General features: G+C 41.4%; 1 protein-coding gene across 2 annotated transcripts; it reads left to right on the top strand.

The window, feature by feature from the left end:
• The first annotated feature begins 2,517 nt into the window (after positions 1 to 2,517).
• Positions 2,518 to 16,036, top strand: LOC124129229 (arylsulfatase B-like). 2 transcript variants are annotated; one of them, XM_046492747.2, is made up of 14 exons: positions 2,518 to 2,710; positions 4,633 to 4,744; positions 4,979 to 5,030; positions 7,327 to 7,430; positions 8,015 to 8,121; positions 8,479 to 8,543; positions 9,146 to 9,247; positions 10,757 to 10,820; positions 11,621 to 11,718; positions 12,211 to 12,347; positions 13,083 to 13,141; positions 13,482 to 13,605; positions 14,262 to 14,397; positions 15,406 to 16,036. In XM_046492747.2, the coding sequence occupies exons 1-14, from the start codon at positions 2,614 to 2,616 to the stop codon at positions 15,463 to 15,465; spliced, it is 1,317 nt and encodes a 438-aa protein (XP_046348703.2). In that variant the 5' UTR covers positions 2,518 to 2,613; the 3' UTR covers positions 15,466 to 16,036. The 2 variants fall into 2 exon arrangements, with proteins under 2 accessions (XP_046348703.2, XP_046348702.2); XM_046492746.2 differs by having other exon boundaries at positions 14,262 to 14,404.
• The last annotated feature ends 459 nt before the right edge of the window (positions 16,037 to 16,495 follow it).

Genomic DNA, 16,495 nt, shown 5'->3' with positions numbered 1-16,495 from the left:
ACTAACACTGGCTTAAGAAAATAGAATTTGTTTTTCCTTGAAGCTGCACAACAGTCATCCTGTCATATGAGGGATAAGGGTGGTCCAGTCGTCTGGGGCGCCGCAATTCATTGTGAAGTCCTTTGGACACCTATGACTGTGGGTTCGAATCCCTGTTCGCCCCTATTATGTTTCTAGTTTTGTCAGCACCATACCCATGCTCGTGGGTTTCACCAAAGTGGTAAACGCCTGAGACATGCATCACTTCGTGCTTTCCACCCACATGAAGCTGAAACGCTAAAGGTAATACGGCCCAAAGCGGAGTTAATTCCCTTACTCACTCCTGTAATACGAGGACGGCTTAAGGTTACAAAATAATGTTATCCTATCATGATGTCCTGGGTATAAAATATAAATAGAAAAACATATTGGACCCCTTAGTGAATTCCACAATCAATGACAGCATTGGGTCCTACATCAATGAGGGACCCGTGAAGATCCGGGTAGAATAGGTCTTCAGCAACTCATGCTTGCCGTAAAACGCGACTACGCTTGTCGTAAGAGGCGACTAACGGGATCGGGTGGTCAGGCTCGCTGACTTGGTTGATGCATGTCATCGTATCCAAATTGCGTGGATCGATGCTCATGATGTCAATCGCTGGATTGTCTGGTCCAGACTCGATAATTTACAGACCGCCTTCATATAGCTGGAATATTGGTGAGTGGTTTCCCAGGACATTCGCCCTCAAAAGACCTACAGGTGGAGATAGCACCACGACGTCACAAACAGATTATACGGGGGACGAAATAGGACGTATCACCAAAAGTGTACTTAAACAATCAGACACTGGCGAAGGTTACTGAACCGGTGCACTTTAAGACGTCCAACAGACAAACGCACCCTCTGTCCGCAACGTGCCGTCCTAACACAGGTCAGTGTCACGACATATGTCCTCTGTCCTCTGTCCTCATGGTCCGACAAACACTGTAGGCGTGTTTCTCATTGCTTACGTAGAGCGCTGCATCAGTCTCATTTTGAGGTTAATACTGGCTGGGGTATTTTCAGAACGGCAATATATCCTGTAGTATTGACAATTGCTCCAAGATCTGGATACGGCCATGCCACACCTGCGTGGCTGCAATGGGCTCCGAATAATTAAAATGCTGCCCACAATGGTGACAATCACAACTCATTTACCCAATCCACCCAATCAAGCCACTGGTTCGGCCGTTAAGACTGTTAACTGACCAACTCTATTAGCCATTACGTCGTGCAGAACTACGTCAATCTGATAACTCAACATACACTGTAGGGCAAAATAAAGTATACCCTTGAACATTGGATATCACCAAAAGATTCCAAACATTAACAAACGTTTAGGCTGAAAACAGTGGCCGAAAAACTCCAAACGTGAGGTCTAAAATACCCGTATCAGATACATCAACATTTGGTTCACTCTTAGCCCCAACAAAGATGGATGTATACTTTCGTTTGCCTGGCAGTTTATCTTGTGTTTCGAGATAGTCGAAGATACAGTTACAACTAACCCATTAGAAAAAGGTTTTTCTTTCATAGACTTTACCTAGATCATCCGCGACGATGAATACAATATTGGGTCGCTGTGCGAGAACACCGCCGATGAAGGCGAAGAGTAGGGCTGCTTCTATTGTCGACATCATAGTGACTTCGCCTTCAGCATCCCGTCTCAACTACAATATGTCTGGAAACGTGTTCACAATATCTCGGGACTTGATATGGTGTTATCAGGGCAGACAGTGATATTATCAAGTGCAAGTGCAGGCTACAAATCACCTGATATAGGGACGGTGACAACCTTGACACGCATATATATGTTTATAACGAAATACGGTTATAACGAACTAAAATTAGTGGCCCCTTTGAGTTTGTTATAACCGTAGTATACTGTATTTATCTCTTTTTTGCCATTTTAGCCTAAAGGTCAATTGATCTTGTTGCAGAAATCATTTTTCAATATTTCAACATCACCACAACATGTCTGTCGTTCATGACGTCACGTCTTAAATTACCAAATTTAATATATAAATATACCCGTAAAGATCCGGGGTAGATTAGGTCTTCTGCAACCCATGCTTACCGTAAAAGGCGTCAATGCTTGTCGTAAAAGGCGACTAACGGGATCGGGTGGTCAGTCTCGCTGACTTGATGCATGTCATCCTATCCCAATTGCGTGGATCGATGTTCATGATATTAATCACTGGATTGTCTTGTCCAGACTCGATTATTCACAGACCGCCGTCATACAGCTGGAATATTGCTGAGTGCGGCGTTAAGCAACACACCAAACCAAGCCCTTATATGTTTGATATATTGAAATGGGTAATTGTAGAAAAGTTGCTGCATACCACTGGAAAAATAAACGTGTAACACCGACCTAAATTCCCCCTTTGAACCATGTTAATATGGCGTGTTATCTCTGCCGATTAAACACGTGTCAAGGTTGTCACCGTCCCTATATCAGGTGATTTGTAGCCTGCACTTGCACTTGATAATATCACTGTCTGCCCCGATAACACCATATCAAGTCCCCAGATATTGTGAAAATGTTTCCAGACATTTTGTAGTTGAGACGGGATGCTGAAGGCGAAGTCACTATGATGTCGACAACAGTAGCAGCCCTACTCTTCGCCTTCATCGGCGGCGTTCTCGCACAGCGACCCAATATTGTATTCATCGTCGCGGATGATCTAGGTAAAGTCTATGAAAGATAAACCTCTTTCTAATGGGTTAGTTGTAACTGTGTCTTCGGATATCTCGAAACACAAGATAAACCAGCAGGCAAACAAAAGTATACACCCATCTTTGTTGGTGGCTAAGAATGAACCAAATGTTGATGTATCTGATACGGGTATTTTAGACCTCACGTTTGGAGTTTTTCGGCCACTGTTTTCAGCCTAAACGTTTGTTAATGTTTGGAATCTTTTGGTGATATCCAATGTTCAAGGATATACTTTATTTTGCCCTACAGTGTATGTTGAGTTATCAGATTGACGTAGTTCTGCACGACGTAATAGCTAATAGATTTGGTCAGTTAACAGTCTTAACGGCCCAACCAGTTGCTTGATTGGGTGAATTGGGTAAATGAGTTGTGATTGTCACCATTGTGGGCAGCATTTTAATTATTCGTGGCCCATTGCAGCCCCGCATGTGTGGCATGGCCGTATCCAGGTCTTGGAGCAATTGTCAATACTACAGGATATATTGCCGTTCTGAAAATACCCCAGGCAGTATTAACCTCAAAATGAGACTGATGCAGCGCTCTACGTAAGCAATGAGAAACAAGCCTACAGTGTTTGTCGGACCATGAGGACAGAGGACAGAGGACATATGTCGTGACACTGACCTGTGTTAGGACGGCACGTTGCGGACAGAGGGTGCGTTTGTCTGTTGGACGTCTTAAAGTGCACCGGTTCAGTAACCTTCGCCAGTGTCTGATTGTTTAAGTACACTGTTGGTGATATGTCCTATTTCGTCCCCCGTATAATCTGTTTGTGACGTCGTGGTGCTATCTCCACCTGTAGGTCTTTTGAGGGCGAATGTCCTGGGAAACCATCCTGACTTCTCATTGATGTTTGTTTGTTTGTTTGTTGTTTAACGCCGCACTCACCAATATTCCAGCTATATGAAGGCGGTCTGTAAATTATCGAGTCTGGACCAGATAATCCAGTAATTAACACCATGAGCATCGATCCACGCCATTTGGATACGATGACATGCATCAATCAAGTCAGCGAGCCTGACCACCCGATCCCGTTAGTCGCCTTTTACGACAAACATAGTCGCGTTTTACGGCTGGCATCGGTTGCTGAAGACCTATTCTACTCGGAATCTTCACGGGTCCCTCATTGATGTAGGACCCAATGCTGTCATTGATTGTGGAATTCACTAAGGGGTCCAATATGTTTTCCTATTTATATTTTATACCCAGAACATCATGATAGGATAAGATTTTGTAACCTTAAGCCGTCCTCGTATTACAGGAGTGAGTAAGGGAATTAACTCCGCTTTGGGCCGTATTACCTTTATAACAGCATGTCAGCTTCATGTGGGAGGAAAGCACGAAGTGATGCATGTCTCATGATCAGGCGTTTACCACTTTGGTGAAACCCACGAGCATGGGTATGGTGCTGACAAAACTAGAAACATAATCGGGGCGAACAGGGATTCGAACCCACAGTCATAGGTGTCTGGGGTGTCCAAAGGACTCCACAATGAATTGCGGCGCCCCAGACGACTGGACCACCCTTGTCCCTTGTAAAACAGGATGACTGTTGTGCAGCTTCAAGTAAAAAAACCTGCTATGTTCTTCAGCCAGTGTTAGTGGCGAGTGCTTCCAGTCGGGCAGGGCATGCTTACCCCTTTGCGCGATCACCTAGTGTCATCACAGATTTTCAGTGATCCGTTCATATAATTTTCAGTGCTATTGCGTCTTAAAGGCCCAATGGAATCTGTTTCGGTAGACATATAACATGACAAAATATTATTACTATCCAAGTCTCAATTTTCATCTTGTTGTTTTTACAAACCAGAGTAACATAAAAGCAACTATCGTGTTAATATACAAATGTAGCTTTCAAACACAGAGGTCCGTCAGAAGATGTTGGTTGTTGCAGGCTGGAACGATGTTGGCTTCCGGAACGGTGACATGCTGACCCCTAATATGGACAAAATGGCGCGAGATGGTGTGATACTGGACAGGAACTATGTACAGCCGCTATGCAGTCCGTGAGTGTCATTCAACGTCTATTTCACAAGAATATTGAAACAGTTCATTCAAGTAACATGTTTAACTCAACATATACTGGCGGGCAAAAGTAAGTCAGACAATGTTCAAACGATCTTTTACAAACGCTGATGGTGAATTTCAAAGCCAAAACTCTTACTTCGATTCACAGCACACAGCACAAACAGTCATTCATAACAAACTCACTGCACATGACGAGTGTCCGTATGTTTCAGCTCCCGAAGTGCATTTATGTCTGCGGTTTTTCCCTTCAAGTCTGGTCTTCAGGTAAGTGAGTGAATGAGTGAATGAGTATGGTTTTACGCCGCTTTTAGCAATATTCCAGCAATATCATGGCGGGGGACACCAGAAATGGGAGTGAGTGAGTGAGTTATACGTTAAGTTTCTTTGAACAGAATGTATGTTATAACACGGCGTGCCAGCATAATATTGGAGGAAGCTCAAAAGGATTGAAAATACTTACATCCTCCTTGGCATGTATGTGTAATTCGAACCATTGACAAGATGATCATATCACAACTAAGGGAGGCAACTGGACCACCCGAGCCTGGATACAGCTGAAACTGACATATTGGGGGATCTTAACACTATTTAATGCAGGCACATAATTATCGTTGAAAAGAGTTATCTGTAGTATAAAGTTATACAATATTTTATTATATATCAATAATATTATTTAAATATTATATACGAGCCGAAGAAAGGAACCGTGCTTCATATGAAGTGCTGTAAATGTTATAAGAATTGATAATCCGTCTGATCAATGTTTTATCATAACATGTTCGTTAACAAAACCCATACCTGGTAACAGGTGACAGAAGGTAACGACTCAATGAACAATGTCAATATCGGGTGCATCCACCACACAGGTGAGGCAGTGGCGGAGTCTTGAGAACACCAAATGATTGAAAACAGCATTGGAGAGAGGTCTGGAGAGTAGCCTGCCATGGCAGTAGAGCTGCCTTAAACAGTCTGTTACAACACGTGCAACATGTTACTGGTCATTGTCCTGCAACAACGTGACCTCCCTGCATTTGCACCAAGGGGAGAACATGATCTCGAACGATGTAGTCCCGGTTGGGTGCGCCATTCAAATTGCCATTAACAATGGTGGGTTGTGTTCTCCCATGAGTTGTGGTGAAATCTGGACTCATTTGTGAACAGTATACTGTCCCAGTCTTGTCTTGTGAACCTCAGATGCTGTCTACACCACGCTAGAGGTGCTAGATGGTGTCGTGTAAGTTAGATCGGACGTATCACTGGACATGGAGCTGGGTATTGTGCTCCCTCAACCGGTAGCATACAGCTCTGCCACTGATTGGTTTCAACCAAGGTATTGTCCGAGCTGTTAGGTATTTGATATTCTGGGAAGGGTGGCGGGTCCTGGTTTTTTATCGAAAAAAATAAATTGTCCCCAAACATTCTTGAAAAAAAAAAAAATGCCTCATTGTGTTGAAACAAAAAGAATTTGCCTCCCACAAAAAGTACATTGTTCAGACTTCAGACTCATAGGTTTAAATACAAAATACCTGGTAGCTGAAAATTATCTAATCTCGATTTAAAATCTCAGTTAACTCCCAATTATTGTGTACTATTGATATGAAAAAACACGTGAGTGAGTATCATAATCCCAACAAACACGCAAACATCTAAATTGAACGCTGTGCTTGAATATACACGTGCAAAACGTGAATCACAACCTTGAAGTCGAGAAGATGTCTTCATGAATATGTGTGTAAAGTTAATTTAATTTCAGAATACATTATTGAATTTTAAACGAAGCACAGTCACTGTTTTGGGTTAGTATATTATGAATGTATTCTTTAATAATATTTTTTTCTAGTTACATATGATAAAACAACAATCGTTTATTTCTCGGTAGCTGTTATAAATAGATTAATATAGATATGAGCTTTACCAATAACGTTATAAAACGTCACACACGAGACGTAATCTCACCTGGTCGACTGAGAGTTATCTCCCATTGCAGTACGAAGTGATAGGTCATAATCAGGCTGTGTGTTTCCCACTTAACTACACACTTCTACCCCAAGAGCTGAAGAAGTTAGGATACGCAACTCACATGATGGGAAAGTAAGTTGTGGCAGACACCATGGCCGTGTTTTCATGTGGGACAGAGGATGTCTTCTGAGCTGTGATAGTTGACATGACAGTTGATATGAGACGTGATTCACGGCAGGTGAGTTCAGATCCTGTAACATGATACACAGCGGTTCCCTAACTCTACCCAGTACCAGTCCCTATCCCTACGAGACACAACCAAGGTTTGGGCTAGATTTAGCACGAACGAAACTAGGATAGTTGGCGTGATAGTTGACATGAGCCTCCTCACGGTAGTCCAGATCATATAACACGATACACATGGTGTCACACCCATCCCTGACTCTGCCCCTTCCAATCCTCATCCCTATCTCGACGACACACAACCAAGGTTTGGGCTAGATTTACTGTCACTGATGGCAAACGAACGAAACGGAAGAGAATATACGGGACAGTTGACACTACCCAATGTGCATATGGTAAGAGTAACCTCCCTTTCCAGCACCAAGTCATTGGAAATGCACAATCAGTCTGCCTGCCCCTCAACTACACCATCCTCCCACAGGAGCTGAAGAAACTCGGCTACGCCACACACATGGTTGGCAAGTGAGTACACAATCTTAACACCTCCCCAACAATCACGTCAAACAAGTACGGAATGACTTTGGCTAAGGTGATAAGGAATGCTTGACTTCTCCTGAATCTTATATTGAAGACATCCATATCCATATGTCTCATTCTTTACTCATAAAGCAATCAGTGATAATTGGTGGGGGGGGGGGGGGGGGGGGGGGAGTTATTGTTCTTTACCGTGCCAGGATCGTGGGCTCGAACCCAGTTTCACTCCGATTATAATCCTTGGTCTGTCAGTTACGAAAAAGTGGTAAATGTCTACCTCTCACAGGCTCTAATATTATTGTTTAAATTGGCTCTCACTCATAATGAATTATGTTAATAAGGGACAAACCAAACTGATTAGCATGAACATAGCAAAATTTATGTTAACGTAACACTGATTAATCAGATACTTTGAAACTGCTTCGTTTTCTTTAGTAAGAAAACTCACAAGAATTTCGAACCACGTCATTCAAAATACTTCGAAGATCCATCGAAATGTGAATACAGGGATGTTGGGAATAGGTTCCATGTAATATCCAACAGTCTGACAAGTGACACATTGTCCACTCCAGATGGCACCTGGGTTTCTGTGAGTGGGGATGCACACCAACATACCGGGGCTTCGATACTTTCTTCGGCTACTATAATGCAATGGAGGACTATTACTTGCATAATATTTGTAAGTACAACACTAAACTCATCCGCAATGGGGGTATGCGTTCTCCCCTTGTCAGGAAGTAAACCAAACCACATGACTGACACAGGTCGACACATAATGTGTCTGAAAAGGGGGCGGGGCTTGTACCCACATGATCCGGATACACACTTGACTTGCCTGTCTAGTCATTGGTGAAGTCTACTATTTCTTGCACTATACGGTCGATATTGCACTTAAGTCTTTTGGACGATCAAATCAATTATCAAACCAACTGGTAAAACTAAAACTAACGTTTATTTCCATCCACTTAGTTTGAGAAACAAATGTACAAGTCAAAAGATTTACATGTTTACACATATCGTCACGTGTCTGTTTCAGCCGGGTTTTTAGACTTCAGGAACAATAAGGAAGCGGAATGGGATTACCAAGGGACATATTCAGCGGTAAGACTGGTTTACATATGTTGCATTAACCTTTGACAGTTAAATACAAGGATACCTAAACGTCATTCTCGGTGAAATCTATCTTTAGTCTAATGTTAGTAATGTGCTTAATCGGGTCTATCAACGTGGCGGGTCACATCGCGCTGGTTTTTTTTGTTCTTTTGTGTGTTGTTTAACGCCACACTCACCAATATTCCAGCTATATAACTGCGGTCTGTAATTAATCGAGTCTGGACCAGAGAATCCAGCGATTGACATCATGAGCATCGATCCACGCAATTGGGATACGATGGTATGCATCAACCACGTCATCGAACCTGCCCACCCGATCCCGTTAGTCGCCTTTTACGAGAAGCATCGTCGCCTTTTACGGCAAGCATGGGTTGCTGAAGACCTATGCTACCCTGGAATCTTCACGGGTCAATCGCTTCTGTCACTTTGTTATCCTTCTGACCTAGAAGTGTTTTGTACTAGACGAGGGGCCTCTACCGATCAATATCAGGCCCATTGTATTGTCAACAGAAAGACTGAAATGTTGCTGTCAGTGGGGTTTCGATCTGTACTAATGCTACCACTTGTTTCTGCTTTCTCTCCCGATCCAGTGGGTGTTCACAGAGAAGATCGTTGACGTCATCAACACCCATGACAAGAACCAACCACTGTTCCTGTATCTGCCCTTTCAGAACGTTCATTCCCCGACAGAGGTGAGACATTGCTTGGTTCAACATCAGTTGAAGAGGAAACAGTTCAGGAACATCTTGTCACGTGACACTCCACCTGCCCAACTAGCAGTCATGGCAAGATTCATGTCGATTGCTCACAATTTACTTGGCTGCTAGCTCCACTTTTGTGAGGTAGTTCCATCTAGCAGTCGATATTAGAGTATCCTATTACTAAGAGCCATAATAGTTACAACGTTTACCCAAACTGGAAATTCTCTGTCCTGTGGAACAAAGTACCCAGATAGTACCAACAACCAGCTTATACAGATCACGTTGCATGTAAACATAGCTAGCTATACCCCGGGGGTATTTAGCATTACGTTTGTCCGTCCTTCCGTCCGAGCTTTTGTACGGCCCATAACTTTTTAACTATGCACCCTAGCTTCACCAAACTTTCTACATCCATTAACCACAATGAGTACTTATGCCTAATGCTAGTTTGAAGATTCTGATTTTTTTAATTTTTGCCGTTTCCATGGAAACATGGTGAAACATAGATTTTGGGTAGAGTTTTTGTACGATCCATGTTTACAATATTATGTATCCTAGCTTCAGCAAACTTGCTACATTAACCACTATGATTGTTTTTTATCTTTTATAAGATTCTGAAAGTTTTCTCTTTCATTTTTCATTTAATGTATAATAAGTATGCGTCATGCTTTGTAATTAATTTCCAGTATCATAGGATTTAAAGAATGGATGTTGTGCTAAGCATTGATTATCCAACACTAGATTGAAATTTATTTGCAAAAACATGTGTTCATTTCAAACATAATGCACCCTCGTGGGGTTACAAAGGAAAGGGCAGTTCCTCTGACGGAAAGCAACAGGTATATTTCATTAATTATCAAACTATTTACTATTTGTTTTTTTACCAGCGGGGATAACGGGGGTATGTGAGCTTTGCTCACTTCTTTCTTGTTTAATATCTGGTGCCTATATAAACTACCGGGCAAAAGAAACTATAAAACAACCTGTTTGGTGGAAGCTACAAATATAACAAACAAAAATGGTTATTCAGTGATGTCTTTACAGGTATCATAGTTGTGATCCGACGAATGTTTTCACCCTAGTGTGGTTTTGATGATGTTTGTAATTATTTGGGCAGATCCTAATTTCAAGTGTATGCTTTCCTTTGTTTAGATGTTTGTTCATAAAAGTCCTTTTTATTTGTACAAAATATGTTTCTGGGGGAAGGTATATGAATAAGGATGTGTCATGTGATATTGATGTTCACATATTTTCTGATACTGGTGTTAATCAGCTGCTAAATGATAATATTGATGTTTTTGCCAAATGCTATATGATACATATGTTATTCACCTGTTATTTGATATACGTACGTAGATGATATTCACATGCTATATTATGTAGATGTTATTCGCCTGTCATATTATGTAGATGTAATTCACCTGTTATATGAATAGGTGTTATCAACTGCATGCATAGTTTGTTCACAATCAGTATAATCTGAACGCCAATATGTTACAGGTCCCCGAGATATATGAAGATAGGTTCCCACATGTTGTGAATAAGGGAAGGCGTGTGTTCAGTGGTGAGTATTAACCGTCCTTGAGACATGTGACCAGCCAATGCATGATAACCTTGAAATAAACCTTCTCGTGTCGCCCTGTGATATACAGCATCTCGCTGTGTACAGTTACGTCCCTTACACGTACCAGGATTCCCTGGTCATGGTTTAATTCCAATCTCAGATTCATAACGATTATGACCCTTCGTTACGGCACTATACCCGAACTGATAGGTTTCACCAATCACGTTGACGCCGACTACCCGGGTGACCTTGAGCTTTCCTGCCATTGATTAAAATTAGCGCACTATGATATGAACAAAAGATAATGTTCAGGCGGCGTTTAAATCCAACACACTTTGAATAGACATACTGATATGATAGTACGCAATTAGTTTAACTGATTCGAGATGACGACCAAACAGAGGATAACGAGGCATGCATTACATACAATAGAACAGACAGGATAGGAAGTCAGATCCTTTATAAAGTGAAAACACTGATAAAGTGAAAACACATGTCGGAGGTGATATGCATATACTGTACATGCTCTTGGACCAATCAGATGTAATGACTTGCACATACCCACTCATGGACCAATCAGATGGGATGACTTGCTCATGAACCAATCCGATTGGATGACTTGCTCATGAACCAATCAGATGTTGATTTGCATATACCTACTCATTTAACATGACCTTGTATCATGGACGTTCAGAGTTCATTTTGTTCAAACCGTGTGCAGTGATTCAGGTTGATACGACAAATGCCATTGTATATTGTTAGCGTACTTCATCATTATGATGATATTTAAAACCTTGCAGGGATGGTGAATGCCCTTGATGAAGCTATAGGGAACGTGACAGACGCCTTGAAGGAGAGAGGGCTGTATGACAACACGCTGTTCCTGCTCACAGCTGATGTACGTGACTACCTTTGTTTGTTGTTCAACGCCGAACCCTGAATGTTCCAGCTATATGATGGTGGCCTGTACATTATCATAGATCAGAAAAAAACAGTGATTGATATCATGAGCAACGTCCCACAACCTCTGGGTACGATGACATGACCAAGTCACCGAGCTTGACCCGTCGATCAATTTAGTGGATCCTTTACGACCAGCATAGATTGTTGTTTAACGCCTCACACAGCAGTATATATGACGACGGTTTGTAAATAATCGAGCCTGGACCAGACACTCCAGTGATATTGACATCATGAAAATCGATCTACGCAATTCGTATACGATACGAAGTCAACGATCCCGAGCCCTTTATACCCCATATACCAGAGTAGAGTATATATATATATTATATTATTTGCAGTTGGTATATTGTAAAAACTGTATGACATATTGTACATTGTGTTTTAAGTTGTAAGTGTTGACATGTACCTTGAAAGCGTGTTGTTGCAGAACGGAGGGGAGATATTCAGTCACGGCAACAACTGGCCCCTGAGAGGAGGCAAGCACTCTCTGTGGGAGGGGGGTACGAGGGTGACGGCGTTCATGTCGGGGGCGGGACTCCAGAAGACGGGCTACACGTATGATGGGTAAGATAACCTCTCACGAATACTATTTCATAGCTTGAATTGTGAAAACGGCCTGTTAGTTACTGCATTCGCTCGTCACGCTAAAGACTCTGGTTAGAATCAATGGTAGTTAGTACAATGCTTGAAGACAGTCCTGGTTTTGCCCATGCATGCTGCCGGTTGGTGTCATGCATGTTACTGGTTGACGTCGTGTGTGTTGCTGGTTGATGTCACGTATGTTGCTGGTTGATGTCATGCATGTTGCTGGTTGATGTCATGTATGTTGCTGGTTGACGTCATGGATGTTGCTGGTTGATGTCACATATGTTGCTGGTTGATGTCAAGCATGTTGCTGGTTGATGTCACGTATGTTGCTGGTTGACGTCATGTAGGTTGCTGGTTGATGTCATGTATGTTGCTGGTTGACGTCATGTATGTTGCTGGTTGATGTCATGTATGTTGCTGGTTGATGTCATGCATGTTGCTGGTTGATGTCACATATGTTGCTGGTTGATGTCACGTATGTTGCTGGTGGACGTCATGTATGTTGCTGGTCGGTGTGAGTGTTGTACAATGGTCTATGTCATACTGAGATGTGTAATGGCGTCCACTTAAACCAACAGAGAGTCAAATAGTTATATAAATACGCATTTACTTTAAAACGTTTCATGATTCTGAAGTCATGCTTTAAACGAGAATGTTGTGTGACTTTCCCTCACGCCTCTTTTTAAATAATCAGCGTTACTTTCTGTTTAGAATGATCCACGCTGTAGACTGGCTACCGACATTGGTTTCCGCCGCCGGAGGAACGCCGGGTAATTGTGATAGCATACTGTGTAAAATTTATGTATATACTTAATGAAACAAAATATTCTTGCCAGTAAGTGTTCAAGTTCTGAACAGGACTTACAGGTTGGTATGTGCAGTGTCTGTTTCAACATGATGTCCTGCCATGAATCTCGCGTCAGTTCACCTGTCTACATGTTACTTCCCTAGATCCAGAAGGAACCGTTCCAATCCAATCGTCCATATTGAATTGACCACCAATGATGAATATTGCCCCTTGTTTAGTTCCCATCTACTGAAACATCCACCCATGTTCCCACGATGATCCGTCTTGTCACAGTAAAGGTATTGTGTGTTTATATGATGCAGTGACCGACAGAGACGGGATAGATCAGTGGGACTCTATCCGGAACGGCCTCCCGTCCAAGAGAACAGAGTTCATCTACAATCTGGACTACCTTGTCATACCGAAAGAAGGCCAGGCTGGCATCAGGTAAGAGACTGAAATATATCACAGGAAGTAAGTAGATCAGGACAAAAGTAAGTATACCGAGTTCGTGTTTTGTGTGATTGAAAATTGAAAGAACTATATTCGGTTATGTCTATTTAACCAGCACTAATTCCTGTAGCAGGGTAGTCTTGTGTAAATATAAATTGGTACAAAGCTAGGGTAAAAACTGAATTTGCAACCAAATGATCCCTACCATGTTTGAAATGAAAATGTGCGCCGAAAAGAGCAAGTCGGTGATTTTCAAAGATAAGATGTCTGACATAGCCATGAACAGTTGTGTATTATGCGAAAACATTTTTTTATTTGACAAATTTAGAATTTGAATTATTTTTTAAAAATATAACCATACAGAAGTATTCTAGTGCTAACTAAGCTCCGATAAATTCATTGTTTTATATAAATATGATATTTTAAGATAACTTAAGATGCTTTCAATTGAAAATTGAGCATATGATAAAGTCAACTGCTTCTTAATTTTTTAAACCTGTCGTCCGCAATCAGGATACTACCTTCTTCAAGTCACTTGACCCCACAATAGACGTAAGGCATGCGCCTTTTCAATTAATTAAGCTCCCAACTGTGCAACTTTGCAAAATATCTTGCAGTATGTTTGTATGTTTTGTGTTGGTTTTTTTAAGGATGGGAAATTACAAACTGCTGCTTGGTTACCCTGGACAACAAGATGGCTGGCACCGTCCCATGAACAACACTGAAGATGATATATACGAAGAAATAATTTATGATCTTGACCCTGATAAAGCACAGTTATTTGATGTAATAGGTGCGTGTTTAATTATCACATCATCACCCAAATTAATAGACTTCATACAGATCTATATGGTATTGATGAATACCATGTCTTTATTGTATGTAAGAAATAAATTCACTTGAGAAATACTTATTTTTTACCTCATTATAGAAATATTATAAGGGTAATACTACGTTTGCAAATTTATTTGAATCCTGTGATATTGATGTACTACGGTGGGTAGCTTTATATATATATGTAAATTATTTAAAATGAGGTCGACAGAGATATAACACTCTGGACACGTGACCTAATGTAATATGTACTAGGGGCCATGTGGCCTGAATTACGAAGCCAACAAACAAACAACAAGTGATATACAATCAACACATATGTTACAAAATTAACTAGGTTTACAAATCAATACAAATTACTGCACAGCAATTACAATGGCAGTACACAGTAGAGTGGTAGTACAATATTCAATGGCAGTGTATAAAATGATGACATTGGTCAGTATCAAATACGAAAATACAGTGGTGATAGCAAAAATCGGTGATAATATTCACCCAGCGACGACAGCCGTCAAGCTTCCGAGACGGGCCCAGGCAGGGAACCAGGTGTGATGAGCGATCCTCACACTAAAACCGGCCTTGATGTGATGATATGTGTGAGCGATGCGAGAGGCATCCTTATATACAGTCTAACTAACTAATGGAAATTTCTACACATTGCCATCATCAGTCTAGCGGCATTAGAACATTACAAATTATTCCATACAAGTCCAAGGTAAATCCGGAAGTTTACAGATGTCACAAGCATATAAATATAGAACTTCCCGGAGAATAATCATTGTCCAAATACAGTGCAATGAACGTCTACCGAATCATCACAGAAACAATGTAACACAGTTACATTCATTGTGCAACAATAACATACAAATAACATTGTCATCCTACTTCGCGTAGCTAGATGCTCACGATGTCGATCACTTGACCCAGTCAAGCTCTCACCAATGATTGTATCCGTTTCAGCGGACCCCACAGAGCGACATGACCTGTCCTCCCAACTACCAGACGTTGTTGCAAAGCTGAAGTCTCGCCTTCTGGAGTACCGAAAGCAGATGGTACCCCCCAACTTCCCCGACCCCGATCCACAGTCCAACCCCAGGAATTATGGCAACGCTTGGACGCCTGGCTGGTGCAAACTCTAAGAATGTGTCTCTTCATAATTCTTCATGTCGCGTTACGAGCTTGAACAAGACGTACAAGCCTTCATGATCGAAACATGTTTGCAGTCTGAATATACATACAGTAAACTACTGTTATAAGGAACTCACAGGGACCACTAATTTTAGTTCGTTATAACCGTAGTTCGTTATAAGCATATACAGAATATGTACAGCAAATGGTCAGGACAAAGAAATAAGTTCGTCATATCCGTCAGTTTGTTATAAGCGTCTTCGTTATAAATGTAGTTTACTGTACACGCATGTTTGCTTGATCATAAATCAGTGTGGTTTGCTTTAAATGTTCAATCTACTAACGGCGTGCCGTTATATGCGACTGTAGCAATGCATAATAGCAGTGATTTCAGTTATCGTCTGTGGATATATAATTTAGTTACTGGCTAAAATTGAGTGTGAAATAAACGAACTGAATAGAATTGTAAAAGCGGTAGCCTTTTCATTATTCTCTGGCGTCTCTCACACACACACACACAGTGTTGTAAAACAAACATATTTTTATGCGTTTCTCTGCACTTATACACAGCAGCCGAAGAAATGTAATTCAAAATTAACATATCGGTTTTTGAATCGAGAAATTAAGTAAACGCTCTGTCAAGTCACTGGGTTGTCAGGTCACGACTCCATTGTCTACAGGCTGCCGTCGTAAAGCAGGAGTAACATTGAGCAACAAACTAATTAATACTTACTTTTTCTATGCAAACTGTGCGAGTGGTGGGTGACACCCGAAGGGCAGCACGTGCTTACACTTTTAGCGAACACCTGGTGTCATCCTTCATGTTCAGTGATCCATGTCACATATAGCTTTCACCACTATTTTGTTTTACTCCCAATGGAATCTGTGTCGGCGGACAATTACGGAAATATTGACAACGTAT

The sequence above is a fragment of the Haliotis rufescens genome, unplaced genomic scaffold (genome assembly GCF_023055435.1).
Source record: "Haliotis rufescens isolate VD_foot unplaced genomic scaffold, xgHalRufe1.0.p SCAF_13, whole genome shotgun sequence".
Taxonomy (NCBI): Eukaryota; Metazoa; Mollusca; class Gastropoda; order Lepetellida; family Haliotidae; genus Haliotis; species Haliotis rufescens.
The sequence above is the reverse complement of the archived record's forward strand: the minus strand, read 5'-3'. Positions and strand labels throughout refer to the sequence as shown.